A 26,927-nucleotide genomic window follows, 5' to 3' on the forward strand; every position below is an offset into this window, starting at 1 on the left:
TTCTTTTGCACCACTGTTGTAGTGTTTAATTGCAGGTTTCATAAATGAGCTCTCTGGAGAAGTGATTAACTGTAAGAACCACACAGAACATCCAGATGGATTTATTCCCTGTATTATTTATTGAAAACCCAGCAGTCGTCATTAATACCTGTTGTGTCTGTACAGGCAGGGAAGTAAGGAAATGTGGTAAACTAAACTAGCTGTCATTCTGTTTTCAAAAATAAAAGGCAAAGGACAAAAAGACACAAAAAAGAAACACTCCAATATGCTACAGAATGATACCCTCATGTTTTTCATTTTTCTTTTAACGCTTGTTTTTCAAAATGTTACACAGATGCAGAGAAAAAAAAAAGCATTGATGAAAAAGAAGAGTGTGTGACAGCAGTTCAGAGGGAGATAAAGAAAGAAAAATTTTAATGAAAGACAGGTTTGGGTGGGTGTGTCTTTTAAAACAGTTGTGTTCATCTGTTTTCTCCTCTGCCAACTGTTGCTTTTACTTATGTTGTGAAAAGCCAACGGGAGACAATTGTTGACAACCATCTCTCTCTCGTTCTGTCTCTTCCTCCCTCCGTCCTTCATCGTTTCTTTGGAGGTTGGGCTGTGCGGGGAGGAGTGACGGGCCGACCAGAGTTCATCCCTCCATACTGGTACTTGGCTTTCTTCTCAGATGGCTTCAGGATCTAAGAACAGACATGGAAGCGTTTGTTTTTAAATTATAGAACAACAAAATTATCTGTGTATGTAATACAATGTCTCACAGCCTCTATCGGAGATACTTGTATTTGACTATTTCCATTTTTCCTTATACTTCAATTCCTAACGGAGATGTCTATTTTACTTCTTTTATAATTTATCATATTATGTATGTTACTGTATTATTTAATCCTCTCTGTCTGACTTCTTTGTGATTTCGATGGGGATAGAATTTACACGCACCATTATGTCCCTGCTCAGACCTGGTGTTGACATCCGTCTCAGGTGAACAGCTCTAAATTCAGGTGTGGACGCATCTAGACCACAATCAGAGGCGGTCTGGACCACGTTATTTCAAGGCTTACAGAAACTTTGTTTTTATCTTTCCAGGTGGGACTTCTACTGCTTTACTGTGAGGAGTTCATGGTCCTTTGTGTGTTTCGTACCTGGAAGGAGCACATCAGGGTTTCATCCACGCTCATCATGCCGCCTGCATTGTCGAACTCTCCACAGTAGTTTGGAGCCGAGAACAGAGTCACCAGCTGCCGCTTGGCAAAGAACTCGTAACCATCTTCTACCACCTGGGGGCGTCAGACACACAGGGACGTTACTCAGTGCAGAACTGCTACACAGTATTTACATATACAGAGTATTCAGAAAGTCTTCAGACCCCTTCAGCGTTTTTGCAGTCTGTTATCTTGCAGCCACATGCTGAAATCAAAATAATTCATTTCCCCCCTCACAAGTCTAATCTTAATACCCCGTAATGACATAGTGAAAACTGAATTTACACATTTTTGCAAATTTATTAAAAAGGAAAAACTGAAATATCACTGACATAAATATTCAGACTCTTTACTATGACATTTGAATATTAGCTCAGGTTCCTCCATTTCTCTTGATCGTCCTTGAGACGTTTCTACACCTTGAACGGAGTTCACCTGTGGTAACTTCAGCCGATTGGACATGATGTGGAAAGACTCACACTCGTCTTTATCAGGTCTCACAGCTGACAATGCAGATCAGAGCAGAAACCATGAGGAGGAAGGAGCTGCTGCAGAGCCACACAATACCACGTGATACTCAGAGGTGGTTTTCCTTCCGGAAGTTTCTCCGTCTCCACACAGGCTCTCTGGAGCTCAGCCAGAGGGACCATCAGGTTCTTGGTCAGCTCTTGTACCGACTACAGGTGGACTCCATTCAAGGTGTAGAAACATCTCGACGATGATCAAGAGAAATGGAGGAACCTGAGCTAATATTCAAATGTCAGAGTAAAGGGTCTGAAGACTTTTGTCAATGTTATATTTGAATTTTTCCTTGTAATAAATTAGCAAAAATGTCCAAATTTCTGTTTTCATTTTGTCATCATGGAGTATTAAGTGTAGACTCATGAGGGGGAAAATGATTTATTTTGACTCTGGCATACAGCAGCAACAAAACAACATGTACATCATGATCTGATTGAGGTTTTTCAGCAGTGATGTACTTCATACAAATAAGTAAACTTTACACACATTGTGAAAACACAACTAGACAGATGTTTCTAGGAAGCCTGATACATCAGTGCAGCTGTTGTTATGGTGAAGGGAGGTAGTTTTCTGTGTATTTAAATGGCTGAGTAATGAGAGGGTGTGTGTTTGTGTGTAGTACCTGGTGGGCTCTGCAGATGAGGTCCAGGTCGTGGCGGTTCAGGAACTTGCTGACCACATCAGCTCCAAAGGTGAAGGAGACGCCACGGTCGTTCTCTCCCCAGCCCTGGACGTCCTTGTCTGGGTCAGACCACAGCAGATCACACAGGAGGCCTGGAGCGGGAAAAAAAACAGTATTTTTACTTCATCTAATTACCCAGTTAATGCTGTTCAGAGAGGAGTTAACTAACATTCACACAGGAAAATAAGACGTGATTCATTTCCATGTTTGACCTGTGATCAAACACTCAAATCAGGGTCACAGCATCTGTGAGTTTTGCTGTAAATCCACCCGCTCTACGGGAAATCACCTCCACGTCAGGTAATACACATACACACACACACACACACACACACACACACGTTTGTTACTATATACTCATGGGGACAACTCACTGACATAATGTATTCCCTTGCCCCTTAACTTAACTATCACAACTAAATGCCTAACCCCTAACCTGGCCCTAAAACCAAGTCTTAACCCTCAAAAAAGCCGTCTGGACCCGGGATGTTGAGTCTCCACGGGTTAAGTGTGTATTCAGCTTTTTAGTCCCCACTGGGATATAAAAACAAGCCCACACTCACTCACTCTCACACACACACACACACACACACACACACACGGGAGTCTCCCCGAAGGACCATAAGAGGATCTGAGAGACAGTGGCTGCCAGGGTCTGAACACTTGCTGCCTTATAAGGACAAAAACAACCAGGTTTAATGAGGAGGCCAAACACTCGGACTGAGAGGAGCTTCACCTCTACTGGTTTTACTGGGACTTACAGACAACTATGTATTTCTTTTGGTGGTGGTGGTGGTGGTGGGGGGTGGGGGGGCAATTAAAAAAAAAAAAAAAAAAGTTGTATCATTATATTATTTTATGATTAATACCAATTAAATGAACAGACCTCAAATTGCAAATATTTATGAGGAGACACTTCCTGTGTCTTTACCTGGTGTTAGGACCATAGAACATAAATCACCACAGACATATTCTTCATTAGCTGAGTTCACAGGGACTGGAACCAGGACCTGTACTTATCAGGCATCTCAGAATCACTGCCATGAAACGCAGTAAAGGAAAACTAGGTCCGGGTAGGATGAATGAATCTGAACATGTTTCTGAAGGACCTGTATGTTTGATTTATTACTGCAGAAACTATTGGTTGTTACAAGCCAAAATCATCATTGTTTGCAAAGCTGTATTTTCCCTGTCGCTGTGAGGTTGTTGACTTTATAATGAAAAGCATAAGTGTGTCTTATGCATCCTACACAAGGTCTGTCAAAAATGATTAGACTTTTTGCTAAACTGCATCTTTTAATAAAGTCCCAGTCATCAATAAACATCTCTTCTTCCACAGAGTGTGTGTGCATATCGATGCGTAAACACAATCTCCTCTCTCTCCTGAATATCAGCAGAGACACGAGTCATTTCAAGCTGAGAAAGCTGATAAAGTGTTTTTACTCCTAGGGCCGATTTCCTGCTCTGACAAGCTCAAATAAATATATGGCCAGATTTGTATTTTTACCCCTGTGTAATGAAAATCAACAACCTGGCAGGACACGGTGCTACAACTGTGGACGTACTTTCTATTAAAATGGGAATGTCTGCCCTTTATATGTCAATTCAGAGTCCTAGCTCATATTTATTTGTTTTAATCTCTGTCCCACATTATACACAGTGCACATTTAGAGGCTACAATAGAGGCTCTTGGAGAGGTTGGCTCTGTTGTAGCAGGAGGGTTTCAACAGACTCTCTTCATCATGAATAAACTCCTCGAGTTCTAGTAGAGCACTCAGCTCAGAGCAGCTCTTCAGAGGAGAGTTTCACCTGAAAAATATTGCTGGAATAGATGCAAAATGACATTTAAAAAAACCAAAAAACCAAAAGTGAGTCTGTGCACAAGGTTCACAGCCATGCTGAAACTCAGCTGCTGTGTGTTTGTTTTATGTGCTCCTTGGGTAAGTATCGATGCAGCGGAGCATGATACGGACGATTTCTGCAGCTGGCAGATCCAGACAAAAACAGAAGGTCCGTGCTTTAAATAGTCAACAAACAATCCATCAAGAACTGTCCGGATCAGGCCTGATCTGGATCCTATGTGTGAGATTAAGACAATCCTCTGGTTCACTTGTACATTAGTAATATCATATGGAGCCGAAACAATTAGTTGATCAATTGATTAATTCACCAACAGAAACTTAAAATCGATTACTTGTTTTATCATTTATTAATCAAAAATGGGAAATATTTTGATGCCTTTCTTTGGCACATGTGATGGTAAACTCAATGTCTTTGGATGTTCGATTCTTACTTGGACAAAACAATTGATATGAGGACGTCATCTTTATCTAAAGGTGATGGCATTTGTGGTTATTTTCAGCTGATTTGCACTATTTAGTAAAAATGTTGAGTAATTTAATCTATAAGAATGCACCACATTTCATAAGATGATCATAAAGTGAGTTTCTATGTAAAATCTGAGACTGAAAACTGACTGGTAAATGCAGGGCTTAGGGGTATAACAACCTTAAATGCAAGTGAACTACAAGTATCTCAGACTTGTAGGATACCAAAGTAAATGTGCTAAATTACTTTTCACCGACTTAAGTGCAGCTGTGATGAAAACTCATTGTTCCGTACAGAGGTACAACGAAGTGAAAAACACCTGGCCTGCTGTGTGCATGTGTGTGTGCTGACCTACCTGTGTCAGGCACATCTGTGGGTCTCATGATGCGTCTGATCTGCTCCATAGACTGTAGGTCAGGAGAGAGACCTGTGGGCAACACAACAACACGGTTACACAAACACCGGTGCAGGTATTAACCCATATCCATCTATAAACTATCTCTGACCCATTTACTCAACATCAGATTGGCAAACAAAAAAAACTGACGGGAACTTTATGTTTCACACTCCAGCTCACATGTAGTGTAAACAATGACAGCAGAGCACGGCATGAAGTTTTGACAGACGGACGGATAGTGATGGATCAGGGCAAACGAAGAGTGAAAGCGCAAACATCAAGGACTTCAGGTCAAGAAACGTTAACGCGAACACAGATGTGAATTTCTGAATTATATCCACCCAGACACATAATAATCTTTATTTACAGAGCACTTTTCTAAACCCACGTTACAAAGTGCTTCTCATAGAGTAGCTAATTACACAAACAAACACGTCATACGAAACACAAGTGAAGTACAAATCAGGAAAATAAAAATAAAAAAATCGTGTCACCAGCTAAAGGGCAATCCGAAAAACAAACAAAAAAAAACAAAAAAATCCATTAAAATATATTAGGATCAAGTAAAATTAATCACAAAAAAAGCTCTTTGATAAAAGTAGAATCAAGATTTGGAGACAGTGGAAGAGGCTAAAACCAGCATCATATGGTCACTTCTCTTGGATTTTCTTAAAAATCTGGCAGCTGAGTTCTGTACAGTCTATTAATAGATCTTTATTGTACTGCTTGTGCAATGGTGGAGGCATGAGGAGAGGAAAACATGTAAAATGTCCTTTGTGTCTTCGAAAGATTGAATAGATTGTATTTTGGAAATATGGTTTGTTGTTAGTGTGGATCCAGATCCAGTAGCATCAGTATGTGGTCATGTTTTAGCTTTTGTATAATGTGTAATGATCAGTAGCGTTTCTATCATGAATACCTCCGTGACAGCAGAAGATCTTCTCGTCCACTATGGCAGCGATGGGCAGGCAGTTGAAGCAGTCGGTGAACGTCTTCCACAGCTTGATGTTGAATCTGCGTTTACCTGTAAAATCAACAAGACAGTGATTGAGGAGGCCTCAAGGCAAAGAACCATATAAGGCGTTCAAAGTGTTTTTACAAGTTCAGTCCTGAGATACAGGGATCTAAGACAGATCTGGATTAAAGCGTGCAGTCCTCTTTCACCATGTTCAAAGTTTGACTCTGAAAAGTTACCAAGTGACCAAACCACTGGTTTCAGTGAATTCACCATTTACCCGATTAATTATATACCCGTTACTACTTTTGAATGACCACCTTTTAAGATGGCATATCATGGGGCGTCGAGTAGCTCAGTTGGTTGAGCATCCGCCCCATGTGCAGAGGTTAAGGTCCTCGCTGCAGTTGAATCATTCAATAAAGGCATAAAAGGCCCATAAAAATAATTTTAAAAAAAGAAAGAAAAAAAAAAAAAGAGATGGCATATCATAAAAGGTGCACCTTACCAGAAAGGACCTTGTGTAAATTATTACATAGCAAAACAAAATGTTTATAATTTGCCTGGAAAGTTGTGTACAGTGATTTTACAGTACTTGTGTCTTAGTATATCCATTTTTTTTTTTGCAAATTTATAAAACTCAACCACATTCATCAGACAACTGGAGTTACCAGTTAGTTTTTAGATGATGATTTTACATTAAAAACATGATGAGCTTATAAACTGAAACTTATTGTTAAGGATCAAACCGGCGGTTTCCAACCTTTCTGACTTGTGACCCTGTACGAAAAAAGATAAACTGTGTGCAGTTTGGGCCCCTAAGAGCCATTTCCCATCTAAACGTCTCTTTCATTCAAAGTGTGTGGCATTAAGAGGTCAAACTATCCAATGTTTCTAAAAAAAAAAAAAGCTCAAAATGATTAAAGAAAAATTAAACAGAATAACAACTGCTTTTACTTCTTCAATTCAGGTTTATCTTGTGACTCTTGGGAGGAGCCCGGCGCCGCCCAACCCCTAAGTTGATAACCACAAGACGTAACTACCAAACTAAAACTGCCTCCACTACAACCAGTTAAAACAATAAAGTGTTGCTGAAACATTAATGCATCAATATTAATAATCTAATAAAGTTAATATGATGATTTATCCGTTAAAGGGGCCACTTCTCTGCAGAGAAAGTACTTTCAACTTTTTCAAACTTTTATTTCAGTGAGATTTTGAATGCTGAATATATATGATGAATAATAACAGTAGGTTTACATTGTGTTGGTGGTGGTGGAGTGTTTCCACCACTGGCTGCAATATCTTTGAACTTTAGGCTACGTCCACACAACTGTGTCCAGACTGATCCATACCATCACACCTAATAATGCATACATCCATTCACATACACTGGGCATGTGCGTGCCGGTGTGAACAGGAAGGAGGTTGTCCACTCTGGAGTTGGTTAGTTGCAAAAAATATTATGAATGAGGAACAGCAGGGATGGCTATAGCATTATAATACAGAACTGAACTGCACAGCAGCTGCTAGGAAAGACAACAAGGTCAGTAAAGCTTGCATTTTAGGTTATCCATGTTTCATTCACCACTGGTAGTCGATGCTGATAAGAACCAATCAGCGAATGACCGCGAGTGTCTACATCATCGTTTGCAGAAGTCTCCGTTTTAGGGGCTCCAAAACTCAGAGAGTAGTGCGGACAACAGGTGAAAACATAACAAAAGTGATGCATTTTAAAATTAAATCTAGCAGTGTGGCTGAAGCCTTGAAGAGAGCTTGATTCAAGGTGAGACTAACTTTTTAGATTTTCTTTTATAGCTTTAGGGGAGGCTATAACATGCAACACTTTGTTCAGACTTTTAGACCCCACTGTATGTTGGCGGAACAACACAATCTTCTCCATTCATTGTCTTGCTTTACTCTCTGGTCATTTGCTTATTATCCAAAAACAAAACTACTTTATTACCGTTTTGCATTAGGGTCCTTATTTCAAGGTTAAAGGTTACTTGTTATTATCTGAAATTGAAACTACAATGCTAATTTTGATAATTATTGTCATATAATTTAAGCCTCACAATGACAATCACTTTTAAGAGATAAAAAGTAACACTTCATCCTATTTGTTTTCCATTTTACCCTCTACAAAAAGAGTGTATTTATCTACATAAATGTCTAGAGGAACTAGCTGTACCACCACAGTGAAACCTGAGGGGAACTGAAAATGAAAACACACTCCACTTCTGTGTCACGATATGAGAACTGAGCACTCACACTCGTCATAAAAGCCATAGATGCGGTTGATGGAGGCACACTCGTGGTTGCCCCTGAGCAGGAAGAAGTTCTCGGGGTATTTGATCTTGTACGCCAACAGCAGACAGATGGTCTCCAGAGACTGCTTCCCTCTGTCCACGTAGTCACCCAGGAACAGGTAGTTGGCCTCTGGGGGGAAGCCGCCATACTCAAAGAGCCTCAGCAAGTCTGTGTATTGTCCGTGGATGTCACCTGGGTCAGAAGATGGAGAGGAGGGCAAAGATGGATGAACAGGACATAGTAACAAGACAGACTACATAGTACAACTTAAGAGGAACAAGGTGAGATGGGAGGCTACTGACCACAGATTTTGAGTGGAGCCTCCAGCTCCAGGAGGATTGGCTGACTGAGGAAGATCTCCCGGGACTTGATGCAGAGGCCGCGCACCTCAGCCTCTGTCATCTGGACAATCTTCCCTGGACGACATCCTCGCACTGGTGGAGGGAAAGGAGAGGTGGAATAAGGTTAAAGAACAAATGTGTGAGTGTTTTTTGGATGTCCAGGGGTGTCGCTAACAAAGCTACCAACTCCAATTGGAGCGTTCTCATCTCTATCATTTTCCTTTTTAGATTTTTTTCTCAAGGCTATGGCTCCTTTGGTCGTCACATCCCCGTACACATCACCTCCCACAGGGTGAGCTTTTAAATTAACTTCAAACTAAATATGGAGGCAGGGGTCAGTAAACAGAGGATGGAAATAGCCTGTGTGAGCATTGTTGATGTTGCTGGGAGTGTTTTTGGAGACGCTTCCTGTTATGTAAGAGAGGAAAAGAGAAGGGGGGTGGGGTCCCACTGTCGACACTTGACTAGAAGGTCTTGGACTGCATGTCAATGACTATTAAATATGTAAGTCTGGTAATGAAGTCAGCAGGTCAATTACAGATGCTTAATAAAACTTAATGAACGAGGTCACTTGCAAAACGTATCCTTAAAAAGGTCAATGGTGGCAAGTGACATAGTTTAAAGGTGACTATTACACTGCTCAAATTACCGTGTGACACTTTATGTGTAAATTTCAATACGCACACAGCAAAGGTGCAAACAAGTGTGAGCTTCGATCCTGCATCATGGTGGTTTATAAAGTTAGTCGCAGGTTCAATCCATAAATGTGGCCATACGACAGAAGTATACACGATAATATTACCCTAATCTTTTCAGAAGGCTTTTTCAAATGTAATATTTAATCTATCTGAGATTTTGATTGTTAGCTAAGCTTTTCCAATTTCTGCACCAATACCACAATGATTCTTTCATTAAGGTTTGTTTTTCTACATAACTCTTTACACTTGTTCACAAAATAAGCAAAACCTGAACACACCAGTGTCTGGATGCAGCACAACAACTTTACCCAAAATAAATCAATTAACAAAAAACAACAGACAAAGAAAATGAAAACACAACTGTGACTAGACATTCAATGCCAACAAGGGACAAAATGCATTCAGCATCCAAAAAGTATTAAATTACTTTTCAAATCAGCAATACTACGGCAAAACCCAGTATATGTCTGGGCTGCATGTGGTCAGTGCGATTGAGGATGTAGTTGAGAACTGTTGTGCAACCGCTGTAAACAACTGACATCATCGTGTCATATTTGCATTCAGCTTAGTATCAGCTGGTTTCAGCTCTTTATCGGTTCTCATCTCTCCTCCTCTCTGTGCTCACATATACAGCATTTTAATACAGCTGAGCTCACAGTAAAGCTGTTCTCTGTTACATGGTTTTCTGTTTCTGTTGAAGACAAGGGAACAAGCTTGGAATAATGACTGAAGCACAGAACATTAAGACTACATAACCTCTTCTCAAGCTGCTAATCTGTGGCTATAATCTTGATTTTATAACCACGTCATCTGACAACATCACCAAACACATAAAGACAACGGCTGAGCTGTGATTTCAGCTGTATTTACTGTAAAATGTTCACTCAGTGAGAAATTTAGAGGAGACAGAACATCTTCATCATTTTGTCTCTCACACAGAGCACAACCTCCACCTCTCTGCCACACTGGCTAAGATTTGTCCAAAAAGGTGCTATCTTTTCACTAAGTTTGTTTCAATTCAGTAACAGCCAATGGGGAAACTCAACCAGCTGACCAGTGGTGTCACTTGATCATGCAACTCTATCACTCAGTCAGTCAAGGACATTGGCGTTTATAGAGCTGCCCCCACTGTTGCCAAAAATCATTACCTGGATTCAGCGTCCTATATGTGGGAGGTTTGCCTCCTTTATTTGTTATATAACATTATACTGTATATGTGTGTATTGGGATGTTGATGGGGCGAAACAAGACATTTTAAGACATCACTCTGGGCTAAATGAAATTCTAACAGCATGTTTCCCTATTTTCTGACACTAATGAGTAAACAGATTAACTGATAATGAGAATAATCGTTAACTATATGAAGAAGCCAGAAACAACCTCACACACCATCCTGATAATATACTGAAGAACAGCTGCGCAACGTGTTTTATTTTGATAGAACAGTTTTCCATGAGCTGGCCACACTGTATACAGTTCTCTGTCAGCATTGCTATGTGAAAGTAACTGAGAGCAATGATGTTATACCTTAGTATACATTAGCAGATACAGGATGACTTATATGTGCGCTAAAAGTAACCCAGCACATCATCGCAAGCTCCATTTGAGTAGAAAGCATGTGTCAGACTGTCCACCTTTCAAAATAAAAGGCTCTGTGTTATTTATGAATAATATTCCTGCAGGTAAATCGCCTCTGGAAATCTCTTCATTTCCTAACACGCTCACAAGTACGACTACTGTAAAGCTGACACATAAAAACCAGCATCGACGACAACCACATGTAGCTACCTTTGCAATTTCAACTTTCCCTGCAGTATCTCCATGTTTTGCCACTGCCCTACATATTCTCCCTGTGCTCAGAAGAATGGCAGCATCACAGACACCTCCTCTTTTCCCCCTGCCTGGTAAACCACAGAAGTGGGCCAGAGCTGACTAAGAGCTGCTGCTGTCAGATGACACCACAGCAACATGATGGAAATCCAAGCAGGCGTCAAACGCCACTTAATAGGTAAATCAAACAGACGTGGTCAGAGGAGCCCAACAGCTCTGTAGGCAGAGGAGTTTGTTTTTAAAAGGAAGAGAGGAGTACTTTCTCCTCTACAATGAGAGGAGGAATGCATGTCAGATTCCTGCAGGTGACTCCCGCTCTGAAGGTATTTTACATCCAGTTTTTAAGGACAACAGTGTGTGCAGCACATAGAGGATGCAGCAGTGTGTGTGTGTGTGTGTGTGTGTGTGTGTGTGTGTGTGTGCGCGCAACGTGACCCTGCTATTTCTGCCTGAAGACCATAGGCAATAAACACTCCACCACAGCCAAACACAACCTCCGACCGCACACGCCCCACCTGAGGGGTAAGACCGAGGCTATATTTAGACTGTTCCAAAAGGTAGGATTTCACAGGTGAACATAAACACACCACGAGCCAAATCATGTGGAGAATCTGTGACATTTTAATGCTGCAAAACTGACGAGGGCATGACGCCATTAAAAATCCTCCCATAACATGTTGTATTATTGGTATTTATGCACAACATATCCTTCAGTGCGCACAATACACAAGCAAGGAGCGCCGCTGTGATGCCAGCTGAGTGATGACGCGTTTGCAGATCTGTGCTAGCTCAGCTGACAGGGAGGGAGGCCTGATACACACAGCACCACTAGTGTCACTTGCCTGGGAGGATCCCCTTTCATCATATGGTTAAGGCAGAGCCGGGAGAAAAAAACACACACACACACACACACACACACACACACACACACACACACACACACACACACACACACACACTTCAATTTCTCTATCTCCTCCTTCACACACACCCACAAAAACACACGTACACATACACGAACACACACACTGTGATCCAATGACCTTGACTCGCACCATTACGCACTTGTGTGTGGAGGTATCCCAGCATCCTTTACTGTCACCCCTGCACTGCAGCTTCCCCAGTGAGGAGAAAGAGAGGGAGCGAGAGATACTGAGAAATAATGAGAGAGAGGGAGAGCGCAGGAGGTGGTACCCACATCTGATCACCATGGCAACCCAGCAAGACCAATTTCCATCCTGCAAGGTGTTGGTGAGCGGAGCTGCTGCTGTATCTCGAGGGGGGAAAGGAGCTGATTTGCAGATGTATCTCTGCCAACCCACGCACTGCATACTAACATGTACCGCAACTGACAGCAGTGAAGGAAACCCGATGAGACCCACACACTGTATCTGTACCACCACACTGGCACAATCCCACTTAAAAATTAAACTTCCCAATATCAATACTTCTAAATCATACAACCTGATTTTTTTAAAACGCCCTAAATGCTTCCAAATCCCCCAAAACAAACAGCTAAGAAGTTTGAAGATTTGGAGGTGCCTTTTAAAAAAACAAAACAGACAGAAACTATTGTAAATAATACATTTAAACTGTAAATGTTACTATTCATTATCAGTTTCAGTAGATAATGATACATACTGATCATTTTGTATTTCATCACACTGACTCAAATAGAAATGGCCTGTCCAGCCTGCTGCTCCACACACTCAGCAGTGACAGCAACAGGTAGCAATCTGCCTGCCAGCTAAATGTTTCAGCTGTGACGACGATTACAACAAAACAGCTGTGAAGCATCGTCTGTGGCTCTGAAGGAGCTTTGTCACGTCTGAGAAAGTACTCCTGAGACGTCCTAGTGACGTTAGCAGTTTTATCTTGGCTTGCAGACTACCATTGTATGTTAGAGAGTTACAAACAAGTTGCATCATGGGAAGTGTAGGATCCGGGGGGGGGGGGGGGGGGGGGTATGTGAAAAAGCTAATATGCAATACACTGTCTTCTGTGGAAAAGCAGTTTTATAATGAAAAAGTAAAAAATGAAATAATACATCCATTTATTATCTAATTATCATCTACTAATAACTAATTATTGTTTTTAATGTTGTACATTAGATTACAAAATATTTCTCAATAGTCGATAAAGTTACTGGATTCAATGCATATGTACACACTCAACTGATGCACATATTCCTGTATTTGACGGACTGAAAAACTGCAAATATAGCTAAAATTATTAGACTAATTGATCAAACAGCTAATCAACAGAAATTAAGTAAAATTAATTAACAAAAATATTAATTATAAGTTAATTTGAAGGGAAATCTGTTTTTTTTGTCTTGTATTATATGAAACTGAGTATGTTCTTCTATCACTATTTTCTGAGATTTTATTTACCAAACAATTAACTAACTAACAGAGACCTGTAACCAATCATTAGTTGCAGACTGACATTTCTAAGCCAAGGAGTACTAACAATCAAATAAGTGTAAACTCAAGCTAAATGACACAAGGGCAGACAGTCCACACAGATGCAGTGTTTATCAGTGAGTGTCACTACTTTCTCAGTGGTATCAGTGAGAATAACCCCTGAGTCTGTGGCTAAAACAGCTGTCGAACTTCACTTCATGACTGCCTAGTCTGAACCGGCTTTTTCCAGCTTGCTCTTACACATGATCACAGCAAATCTCCTCGATCTTCCAGTTTATCCCTCCTAATTTGGTCAGGTACATACGTCGGTTTCCCTGGGCTTTTAGGTTTGGGTTTGGTCACACACTGACCATTCTCCACTCTTGGGGTGCTGCAGCACCCTCTCACCCCTCTTCTCACGCCCCTTCCCAGTGCTTCCCCTCCTCCTTTCCCCTTCATTTATTTATCTATAAGTTGTATTCTTGGCTGTGGCTTAACTCCAAGTCACCATCCTCCTCCGCCTTGCCAGTGAACTGTTTTGATGTCAGATGCCGATGCCTCACACCCCTCCCAGAGTCCTCTTTGCATTCCAGACAGCACAGACCCTTCAGACAGTCACAACTCTGGCTGTACTTGGCCTCAGTGCAGCCTGGGATACACTCTGGTCAGGGCTTCTGCAAAGTCCATCAAATCCAACAGTTTAAAATATTTTCTATTTTTTAAAAAAGCATTCTGGATGGAACTAAGTCTTTAGGACTATGACTAAAATTATACTTCACTAGAAAAGCATGCACATGGAAACCACAGCATTTTCACAGATCTAAAATCGTACTGTTGAATTTAGGTTATTTTCTTCTCATTTATTTCTGCAGTTTATGCATCTTACAATAAGTGAACAACTGTAGCCTGTAATTAAAGTGCCACAAAAAGAAAATTAAGGCTTTAACTAATGATTCTATTTGTTATCCATTAATCAAGTGGCTTGATCGATTAATCATCTGGTCTATTAAATGTATGAAGGTAATGAAAAATGTTCAGTCCACAGTGATGAGTTCATGTGTGTTGTTTTGTCCAACCAACTGCCCATAATTCAAAAACATTTCTTTTGCAACGACATAAAACAAAGAAAAGCATAAAATGATCACATGGAGAAGCTTCAGTGGATCCATGGATTTTCTGTCAGTCAATCATTTCACTTAAAGATAATGACTTGTTTAAAAAGCTAATTTCAGGAATATCTGAGTATCTTTGGGCATGGAACTGATGGTCTGACAAAACAAGTATTATAATTACAATTTTCACTATTTGCTGATAACAATCCAGAGAATAATCGGCAGATCAGTCAATACTGAAGATTTTTGTTAAGCTCCTTCCCCTAAATTTCCAGATTGAACTTGCTGAAACCATTGATTATTATAATCAATTAATCTGCTGATTATTTCCTCTACTAAATATTTGACCTACATAACATCAGAAAAAAGAGCGATGTCATCAGGTGTATTGATTTGTTCGACTTAAAGTGTGAAAACCGAAGATGTTCAATTAAATCTAATGTTAAGAGAAGGAAAAGCAGAAAATATTCAGGCATGAGAAGCATAAGCAACGGCATGTTTGAAGTTTTTTCACTTTAAATTATGACTGAAAAAGTTAATCAATGATCAAAACGATTATCAGCTTATCAAAAACAAATGTTATCTTATGATTGTGCAGTGTTATGTTAAACCATCCTCTGACGTCCAGCAGCCAAGCACTTGGCAACTTAATTCACTAAATATTTGGGAGGATGACTTGGTTACTGCCCAACCCACCATTATGCTCAATGTTGAACAACACCAGAGCTGTGTTACGACATTCAGCACAGCATGACACACGGTGTGAGCACACAGTCAAACTATGACTGAGTTAGGTTAGTCTGAAGACAGACCCAGCATGTAGTAGAGACAGGCCTGTGTGAACTTTCTCCAGAGTCAGAGGTTCAAGAGTTTACTTTTTATTCTCTGTGGATTCTTTTATCAGTGTTTCCCAAAACTGCCAGTACAAATAGGGAAATAGAAACATGTATAAAGACATCTAAAGGCAAAAGGGGGTAGTTTTCTACAAGTTGTTTTCAGTCATCAGTTCTCCTGCTCCATTGGTTACAAACTCCTTACTAAGGGTCAAGGAGGTCAACTATTTTTCCATTCATTTAAAAGAGCAGAGTTCATTTGAACAGAGCGGGTTAGAGAGAGAGCGAGAGAGAGAGAGAGAGAGAGAGAAGAGAGAGAGAGAGAGAGAGAGAGAGAGAGAGAGTGAGCGAAAGATAAGTGAATTACAGACAGATCGCCTCTTCACGGCATTGCCATATATGGGCGCTACTGTATGGAGGAAGGAGGAAGTCAGACGGGACAAAGGGGGGGTGCTTGAAGCCTCTGGTGTTGTATGTGATGGAGAAACAAGACTAGTCAGGCAGCACAGGCCACGTCTCCATCACTGAGTGAAGGTCCACAACAATGTAAGGGCTGTCACATCAACAAGAAAACGCACACTGACGTCAGCGCAATGTCAGGAGCTTAAAAATAGGTCTGCCCCCTATAAGTCAATTCTTCAACTGTTCAGCTGTTAGCATGCTTTTCAGTCCGTTCTTTGCGTTAGTTGCAATGAAACAGCTTTACAATGAAGTCTACATTCATTTCTGTTGAGATCCTGCCTGCTCAGTATATGCTAGTGCTTTAGTTATTGCTGCTTTATTACTTTTCTTGGCTGGATTCTTTGGGATATTTGCTCTAGAACATGTTTCATCTTGTCTTAATCTTACAGATTTGTTTGTTTAAAAATGTGCAAGGTCTCTATGCTGCAACATAGAGACACAATCAAAACAAAAGGATGGGAAGTGTTTTTAAATTTCAGATACAAGTACCAAAAATTTTTTTTCAACACTTTAAAGAAATGTAAACATGCTTTTCTACAAATCCCTTTTTTGGGCTGCCCAGTGACATAGTGGTTTAGGCACATGGTTTGAGCAACATATAACTGCAACGTCCCCAGTTCAATTGTGGCTGGGGAATTGACTGTTGTTAATTGTTAAATAAAAAAGGTAAAAATGCCAAATAATAATTAAAAAAACTAACAAATTTTAGTTTTAAAGAACAAGAAAACAAGATTAAAATTCTGATCTGATATTCACTGTCAGGTTCAGAAGCTGGAAACACAACACTGTTATAATGTCTACCGCCTGATATCGTCTATGTCGAAAACATATTAGCAAACAACTACTCATGTATACATCCAGTTGACAAAGAGCAACATTAGCATTCACAAAGATACTCAATAACAAAAGATGACGTATTAGAAGCAGCACCAATGGTGTGAAGTGGTGTACACTTCCTGTCTCCTAACTGGCCGTGGTCGTGATTGCTTGTTCATGTCAAAACATAACAACAATACCTGCCAGCTTATACAGTATCTGATCAACCGAGTACAAGATCATATCAGTCTAATAATATTCTCTTTTTTCCCCTCCAAAAATAAATAATAACAGTAATAGTATTATTATGCAAAGAAACAAGTTCTAATTCATCTGACGTATCAGTCTTCTGTTCATGTGGTTGGAATGTGGTGTTGGCAGCACTAGAGCAGTGATACCAGACCAGAACCAACAGCGAGATCTGTGTTGCTATATCTCAAGAGAGTTTATTGCTGGGACAGCGACAGGTGACACAAGAGGCAGGGAGGTGGAGAAACCATGTGAAACAGTTACAGGAAATGATTGTAAGTGCACCGTCTCCTTTCTCAACTGGCTATGGCATTCATTTCAAGTCATTTTAAGTCCAATAATCACTCTACTTTTAGCTCCATTTTGGTCACCACCAAACCTAAGAAAAATATCTGGCTCTATAGCTACTATAGACTCCACTATGTTCACCAGCTAGTGACTAATTTTGTCTCTCTGCTGCACACAGTGGATTTAAGGCTTTTGTGTTGAAACACAGCTGCCCACTGACGTTGGGAACAAAGTTGATGAGAGTGGTACAAGTGAAACAAAACATTCAAGTTGCAAGCATTAAAATCAAAACAATGGACTGAAATATGCTAAAATGTTGGTATTGAATGAGGAGAAATTTATCCTTGGGTTTGTCACTATGCACAACACCTTTCACAATACATGTAGTTGTTTTCCCCGTTGTTGATACAAAAATATTGATTAGTGCAGATTTAATATTTTCAATAATATTGACTTGAAATGGCAAGATTAGCAAAAACATGATTTTTCATTTTCTATAGCTGCCAAGAAAAGATTTTCCGAGGATCTAATTGGTCAAGCAGTCCCATGAATTTTTGAGCAGGTATGACTGTGCATGTTTCACTCGCTGCTGCACCTCACAGCACCAATAAAGATGCCCCATCAGACCTTTTTTAGCTCGCCACATCCATTCTCCATTCTTCCCAGCTGGGCACGAGGCCAGCAGCTCCCCTTCACTACTCCATCTAACCCTCTCCCACACAGGGGCAATGGAAAACAGTGACCCCTCAGTGAACGAGAAACAAAGTAACTCTGGCGAGGAGAGCGGGAGCAAATCTTAAGGGAGAAATCCTGACTGCGATGGCATTTCTGTGCAGGCTTTGCATTTTCCGAGGACATTTTGTTCGCCTTTAAGTGCCACGGGTGAATGGATGTCTTTGTGAGGCAAAAGAAAGGATGAAATTGAGAGGAGAGACTGGGGGAGAAATAAACAGGAGGCACTGCTCTAGACACAGAAAGTGGGAGAGACGGAGAGTGGGAGGAAAACGAGAGAAATGTAGGGAGAAGCTGAAGCTTGCATGGAGGAGACAGAAGAAGAGGGAGTAAATAGAGGGACTGGGGAAGGGGAGGGGTTATCGGAAAGCCTAGCTGGACAGCTGAAAAGCCGGGGTGAGCTCTGTGCCACGTTTGGTGCCAGGGGGTGAACGTTCCCCACTGCACAGGCTCCACCATTGTTGTTTCCATAACAGAGTGCCACGCCAGCAGCCTGAGCACCACGCACTACAGCAGCAGTCCTCCATGTCCGACGAAAACAAGCAGGGTGACTCCAACGTACAATGCATTATGAAAGAGCAGAGGACAGGCCTAATGGTACATTATCAACTGCTATATATTATATATGCATATATACAGTATAGTACTTCTAGTGGGACAGAAAGTGGCCAGAAAAAGAGAAACACTGATAAACCAGTCTTCTGGATGGGTCATTTTTAGGCTGGAGACCTGCCACCACCTCTCACACACACAACACCTATTAAATGGTAAAAAAAATAAACTCTGGGATACAAAAATGCGTACACTCTAAATTTAGGAGAGACTATGATAGAAGAAGAAATAATATTACTCTTACAAATGCAACAATAGTTCACTGCTACAGCCTTATTTGGTCTGGTATGACCTGTAACTAATGGTCGCTAATGTTAGGTAATGGTAAGACAATTGAAGTAGACATTACTTTATATGAAGGACATAACACCTTCACTTCTGCTTTTATGCTATGCTATGCTTTAGCAACTGTTAATATACTTTAATTGACACTCACAGTAGCCACTGTAAAAAGTTACATAAAGTCACTTTAAGAAATTGTTGAATTTAGTTGATTTAATAAAATCACTAAAAAGTACTTAGAACACATTAGAGGTAAGTTTAACAATGCATCTATCCTTAATGCAGGTTGTACCGTCCTGTAAAAATGATGGAGTATTACTGATATATTGACATTTTTTCCTTTTGACCATATGCCAACGTTGCAATAGCTTTATTATTATTAATACCAATGTGCTGCCGTTTAATCTTTACAATTTTAAAAATCACTGACAAGTGTTGTCTGTTTAATTTCCCTTGCTGTACTGAGAGCACACAACATTGAGGTATATATATATATATATATACCTATGCACTGAATTTGTGTCTGAAGTAACTTGCAATAATACATTTATTTGCAGTATTTTGGTGCTCGACTTTGATCAAGCAATTTCCTGATGAGGCTCTAGCATGATTTTTGCAAGTTCGAAAGTATGCAGGTTTTATTGTTTGCTACTTCTGATACATGCATCCTGCTCCTACACACCTGCCTCACTAATTAGGCGTGCAAAGCGTTCTTCTGTACCAACATTCCCCTACGATAAAGTCTCTACACTTGACTATAACCACACCTTTCTTACATAATAGAAAATAAATAGTTTGCTAGTTTGCAGATTATACAAACCCTGTTCAGCTCAATAGTCAGTGACAAAACAAAACCTGGACAGCTCCTAAACAGAGATTTTATGTTCCCATACTGGGTTACAACTTGGCTGGCGTCTTTGCCCATAAACCAAAATGATAAAATGACTCCAAAAAGCAACTTTTCCATCCTGCCTTTCCCCTCTCACTGGCTGATGTATGGGGCTGTGTTGTTGATTCTGCCACATAAAGCCTACGGGCCACCTGTGCTGGCAGGCCAGACAGAGGGCTTGTTGTCGCTAAAGCCTGGCCCAGTGTGGGCTTAGCATGGGAACGCTGGGAAAGCTGGGGCCTGTAATAGCTGCTTTGCTGAATCACATTACATAGACACGATACAGCACTAGTAAAAACTAATGAAGAGGAGGAGGAGGGGCCAACAAAGAAATAAACAAACCGAAAAACACAAGGCTGGTTAACAAACTGTATGCAAACACAGCAGTAAATGTGCAGTCTTGCTGAGGAATGCTGCTGCTGTCCACTGTGTTGAGACAACTGAAGGATTTCTATGAACACTGTGAAAAATGCAACGTCAGCTCAAACAAGCTGTAACCAACTGTAGTGACTCTGCTGTGAAGTCTGAAACATGCTACTGAGAGTTGTACTGAAACAGCAGATGATGATTAATTTCCCACAGTGTCATACAGTACTTTGAAATGTGGCTGTGATAGGACATCACACCCCAGTGATACAACACCTAACTGCCTATTAAGTACTTGTTTTTAACAACTACACACTTTGCATTAGGATTAACCACCAATGCCTGTAAATGCAGCCTGGCAAACTGTGTTGGAATCAACTGTGGCAGAGCTTCACAGCCAGATGTGAATCAGTGACAGGACTGAACATGGCCAACAACAAGAAGAGTGAGTGAGGCTTAATGTAAACACTGACTCCTAAATGTTAACATCCAGACATACAAATGCAACTTTATTAATGCAGACAAATGGCTTCGGTGATTATATCTATGAACCCTTTTGTTGCTTTGCTGATAACTGTGACTCACAAGACAGCAAATGACAAGCCATTGTATTCACTGTGACAAATGAAACCAGAGAACCTGCACGCCGAGGCCACTGAGGAGGCTTCAGTGATTGTAAACCATGTTGTCACTCGATCAGGTTTAGCCTGTCGGCTAGACAACGCCTCTCAACCCCTCCACCAGACAACTGCTGAAGGACACATGCACTGCGTGTGTGTGTGCGTGTGTATCTTTGGATGTCCACGGACTGAGGTGGATACATTTGAAAATGCGACTCTTCCTATACATTTCATTTAACCAAACCCAAACGTTTTCCACAAACAGGTTTCTGATGAAACCAACACTTGTTTTGTGCTGTGGACACAAAAAAACAAACAAAAATAAAAGCAAACATACACAAAGATGATGCTGCACAGACACAATCAGCTGATGCCACTTGTTCATTTTTGCCAACAGAGTTGATAACAACACAGGAATTGTCATTTACTTTTATTTGGATTTTTGCTACAATCCGGCATGTTTACATTTTGTATTTTATACTGATGTTTATTAATTTATGAATGCATTGTCCCTATTAAATAAATAAATAAATAAATAATGTTGTTCCAAAAGTGGTCTTGGTTCATAATCAACACTATTACACTGTTCTCAGAATGGATCCTGAATTGTTTTTCAAATACGTCGTGCATAAAAGGGACCTGGTGATTGAATTGTATTTAAAATTCAGGACAGTCCACTGTTAAAAAAAGTTCAATGCGTGGTGTTTCCTAAGTCAATGAGTAATCATGTTAAATAATCACGATTATGCCATAATCAAGCTGCCCTAATTTACGCATTTTAAATCTTCCAGTTTTCTGTTATGTGAGTTTATTTGATAAACTTTTTCTTTGTCCATGTGGAAAAGTAAAAACATACCAAAATACTACTTGTGGCAGCTTAAGTGTAATACCAACATCAATGTACCCAAACAAGACAATGGAAAAAGAACACCTGAGCTGAAAGTCTACTGTATTACAGTATTCCCCTTTTTAAAGTGTACCCCTGTGTGTATGTGTCACTAAAAGGGTAGGTTAATTTCTACCAGGGACAGCTGTGCCTGCTGACATTTAATAGTTCAGAGAGCCCTCCATATATGCGCCAGAGTCTGTGACCGAGTATAAAGGTTCCTGGCTGGAACCAGAGTTCACTGAAAAAAAAAACTAAGATCAACAGTTGAGAGGGTGAAGGAAATCCTTCCCTACCTGAGGGAAAATATCCCTTTATTCTTGCAAAGAAGAATAAAATGAATGCCCAGTGTGGGAAATGAAAAACTGAATGAAAACAACTCTGATCTTCTTGAGCTGAATGATAAGAGAAACACGCTGACAGGTTATTTAGTAAACTTCTAAATAATAGGAGGGCTGTAGATGTGATCTGGTTAAGTAAACTAAGATGAGGAATATCGAGGCTTCATCAGTAAGGAAAAGCCAGTGAAAGGTCTTTGTGTTGTGGAAAGGTCAAGTCTTAAAATAAAATGCAACCCTTACGAAAACAAACTGATACACCAGTGACAGTTTGTGTGTGTGCACATTTGTATTTCTGCCTATGTATGGCCCAAATATGTCTGCTTGTGTTAGACTAATGTCACTCTGCCTTTGTTGTTCTTATACAAATACAGAAAATATTAACCAGTCAGCCCTGGCCACCTCATATGATACAGAATCTGATCCTTATATCATTTCAATTCATGTTAAGTTTATATTCATGGACAAGCTTCACATTTGATCAAAATATATCCAAAATCACAATATGGCCAAGTGCAATATCCAAATCTCAGGAGCTGTAATTTCTTTGATAAAAGGTCAAATGTTTCACAAATGGTTGTGCATTGTCAGTACTATAAGTGTTGTGGTGCTACAGAGCCCCCCCCCCAGCCTACTACCTATTTTTTCAGTAAAAATGAAATGCAAAAACAATCATTCCAACTTAAATCGCAATATCTGCCAAAATAATCTTAATATTCTCTTTCTTTCATATCGTACAACCCTGACATAAACAAAACTTTTTGATAAGAGTCCCTTAAATTTGCTTATTAAGGACAGGACAGTACAGGACAGTTAAAAATGAACTTTTTGGTCGATTTACATCCCTGGCTCTGCTGCTATGGAGCTGTTACTGAAACTAGTATTGAAAAAATATAAAACTTTAAATTTTCAGAACATCAAATTTTTGTATTAGTTGGACAAAAACAAATGTTAATTTATGAGTTGAAACTCCATCAAACTAATGAATACCTTGAGATACAGTTGGGAGCTGCAGAAAAAGTTAGTAAGTGAACTTAATGTAAAGATGACTTTCAGGTCCTTTCATGCCAAACTATCAATATCAGCCTTCAGAAAACCGTAAGCATTGGGTCTGCTTCTCAGTCACACCATTTACCAAAAGTAGCCAGACGGATACAAACTCGCTGTAGCGGCTGAGAGGAGTTGGATGGTTAGACATATTCACAGCTCACATCTGGAAACCTTTAGGGCCTGATCTCTCCAATTTCCTTCACTGAGGTTTCCTAGTCGCTGCATCAAAAAAAAAAAAAAGCTGAATATGAAGTCAGCCTGTTTAGTCCTGCCCAGCTGACAATACACTACAGTTGACACTGAAGAGCAAATAAGTATCATTATGTAATCAGTCCTAATCAATCCAGATGATTAAGTTATACTGACATACTGATCCACAGCGTGCTCATTCATTACGCTGACAGACTGTGTGTGTGATTTACAACACACTGAACCTGTGAGAGAATCGATCACAAATGTTTGTTCACAACTGCCTTGGCTGTCGACATGTTTACTGAAAAAAAACAGAGGGACACCGTCTCTGTGTTCTCAAGAAAATGTGTGACAAAAACATCAGCTCACCTGTATCTGTACCTCTGTATCAGGATCCCTTATTTTGCACTGACTAAGAAAGTCATCCACTGCTACCCAACACATAACAATGGTGGGGGAGCAACAACAACGCTTTCTTCGAAAGTACAGAGGTTACCTTTGTGCAATATTATCGACCTCAAAGTAGACACTTTGGAGGTAGAAAAAAGCCAACCTTATTCAAAGCGTGCACATAAAGATACAGGGGTTATGATTCAATATATTGCAATCTTATAAGGAAGGCAATGTATTGCATTTTTTAATATCTAATTGTAGGGAAACTGTCATACTATAAAATAAAAAACACACCACCATATATCTTTCAGTTTATGCCACTCATACAGTGAGTCACACTGTACAGAATCAACAAATATGCATGTGCCTAGCAATGTTGCGTTTTGTGGAGTTTATATATCTCTGCATTTTCTGCTGCTTTATTCTGCTTCATTTATAAAGCATATTAGTCTATAAGAAGCTGTTTGATCTTAATATTACTACATAAAGTCCATGGAAATATGCTGTGGTGGTTGCTTTTGGTGCTGTTCTCACCTGAACGGTATATTTGAAATACCAATGCATATACGCCTGTTAGCCTAAAGATGCGCTTTAATTCAAAAGTTTTTTATCATATAATCATCATAATCACCATACAACATTTTTACCCCTCCCTTTCAAAAATCATATTCTTAAGTAATACTATGACTCATGATGATTTAACTTAATGTATGAATTACTGCAGCATGTATCACGAATTACAGTCATGACTTCATATAATGAGTTCACATACATTTACTCAGCCTCTATTATTAAAAAAATAAGGGGGGGGGGTGTAGCTGCGGGGCCCATGGTACTTTTATGCGGTCTTGCTTAGTATATAAACACAATAAGTCTATGTTTTGCCTTCACTTTCCAGCTGAGAAATCCTTACACCAGATCACATTTGGAAAACTGACATTTAATCTTTTTACTGGATAAAAATATTTGGGCGATATACTGTAACAACGATTATACAGCTCTTCACAGAGCAGACAATTCTATTGAAATTTTCGGCACACTTGATTTACCAAGCTGCATATTGTTTGAAGGGAAATGCCAACTTTTGTGACTGATTTGCCCTACAAGCTCCCGCCTGTCCTAGTGTATTTTGTTGTGAAAAAGCTAGTGGATATAGAGAGCAGTAGAGTCGAGGTTTTTGAATGGTAAAAGAAACTTAGCTAGTGTTTTGTTAGCTGTATGCTAAAGTGATGACACCGTCAATGATGTAATACAAGCAATGCAACATTTAATCAAGAATAAATTGCTACAGTTTTAGGGTTGGTCTGACGTTCACTCCTGTACCGTCGGGGGAACAACAATCAACAGTCCTCCAGCTACAACTTTCTTACCACTGAACCTTGAACCCACACTTTTACAACCAAAATTGAATTTATGAAAACACTCAAGCGTCACAGACATGAATTAATCATAACTTTATCTAAAAAAAGACACAGGAAAGAGGCGGCGGCTGACTAAATGTGTGCCTGTGATTCGTATTACCGTCAGACGGGACTAGTCCTGTACACTCCAACCCGGGCTACGCTAGCAAGTAAAGCGGCTGTTTTTCTTGTCAACTTGCCTCAACACGAAACATAAATAATGTTTCAAAGCTAAAGCCGCAAACAACAGGACAATACAGACGTAGTGCGGTTGTTAACTCACCCTCTAAAAGCCTGGAAATCAGCGAGTCGACGTCCAACTCCCCCTCCGCCATTTCTGTACCGAACAGCTCTACCCGCCGCAGTCTGGAGCAGGCAGGGAAGGCACCGCCTCACCGCACAGAAACGCGCCGACAACCTCCTCCCACTCACGGGCCTCCCATGTAGGACTCCTATGCTGCCTTCAAGTACCTCTCGGACACTCTAACTTCTATCACAAAGATGGGAAGAAAAGACAGCTTTTAGATTTTTCAAGTGATAGTTTTACCTTGAATAGTTTTACAAAAACATCTTGACTCAAGTCTACTTATTAAATCTTATTCCCCAGAGCTTTCAATCAAATTGAAGATTTTCTTAGCTGATTGAGTTTGCTCAATGTAAAACAGTGATGCTTCCAAAGTCAAGAATTAACTCAAGTTAATATCCTAAATAAATGACATATGTAAGACTATAAATACATTTGATAATTGACAGCATATTAGATTTCTGAACATATTTTTTTCTACCTTGCATACAGCTACCACCATTGGTTTCCAAAATCACTCACACTTACACACAATATTATAGTTATTTCTCTCAAGTGCATTTACTTGTAAAATTCAAATGGTCCATCTAACTGAAGGCATCAAAGAATGTTGAGTGTATGAATACATTAAATAAAATGCATGACATATTGATGTGTGAATGTTTTTATTAGAGCAAAACAACAAAGATACAATGCGAAAAATGCAAAACTTCAACAAAAGACAACAATAAGATACAACTTGACATTGCAATGAGTAACCCCACCCTCATGGAAAATCCTAGAATGCACTAAGCATTTGAAAGTTTAAAACAGACATATACCTGTATTAGTATAGACCGTGAGAAGCCTCCTGAGCGCCCAAGTGGCACCCATACAAACAGGGGGCAACATGGAAACTCAGTCCGAAGAAATGGAATTCCCACCTTCTTAATTCTATGCAACTTTTTCTTGTTTTCTAACAAGTCGTATGTGTAATTCCGACGACATTTGAAAGCATCAGTATAGCCATGGCTATAGCCAACAAGTTGCTGTGCTTGATAATAATAATAATAATAATAATAATAATGTATGGGTAGAGATTTTTTTATTTCATTAACTCAGCTGACAATTTTTGTAACAATTTGATATTTCAGCTTCTTTCTTATTTCTGGCCTCCTGCATGAGAATGAGAATCTGTGCAGACACAATTTTGTCAACATAAGTGAATATGAAATGAAGAAAACGGTGGGAAAGTTAACACCAAAGAAGCATGATTAAGGGCTAGTCACTAAATATGAAAGGATAAATGCTCAGACAGCAGATCCTGATTTATTCACCGGCAGCGCTCTCTCCTGGCCAGAATATGTATATATATACATTTCTCAAATAAACTGTGTTTTCTGATTATTTCGTGATTAAATAATAGAAGAATTACATTGTCCTCAGTCGAACAAATG

The 26,927-nt window shown here is 39.9% G+C and overlaps 1 protein-coding gene across 1 annotated transcript; it reads right to left on the reverse strand.

Annotated features, from left to right (window-relative positions):
* Positions 1-96: 96 nt before the first annotated feature.
* LOC130164057 (serine/threonine-protein phosphatase PP1-beta catalytic subunit) lies at positions 97-25,631 on the reverse strand. Its single transcript, XM_056368448.1, has 8 exons — positions 25,471-25,631; positions 8,696-8,827; positions 8,355-8,585; positions 6,048-6,152; positions 5,087-5,158; positions 2,344-2,495; positions 1,140-1,274; positions 97-680 (listed from the first exon to the last, which is right to left on the reverse strand). Exons 1-8 carry the CDS (start codon positions 25,520-25,522, stop codon positions 576-578), a joined length of 984 nt encoding a protein of 327 aa, XP_056224423.1. The 5' UTR covers positions 25,523-25,631; the 3' UTR covers positions 97-575.
* Positions 25,632-26,927: the final 1,296 nt, after the last annotated feature.

Source organism: Seriola aureovittata, chromosome 23 (assembly GCF_021018895.1).
Source record: "Seriola aureovittata isolate HTS-2021-v1 ecotype China chromosome 23, ASM2101889v1, whole genome shotgun sequence".
Classification (NCBI taxonomy): Eukaryota; Metazoa; Chordata; class Actinopteri; order Carangiformes; family Carangidae; genus Seriola; species Seriola aureovittata.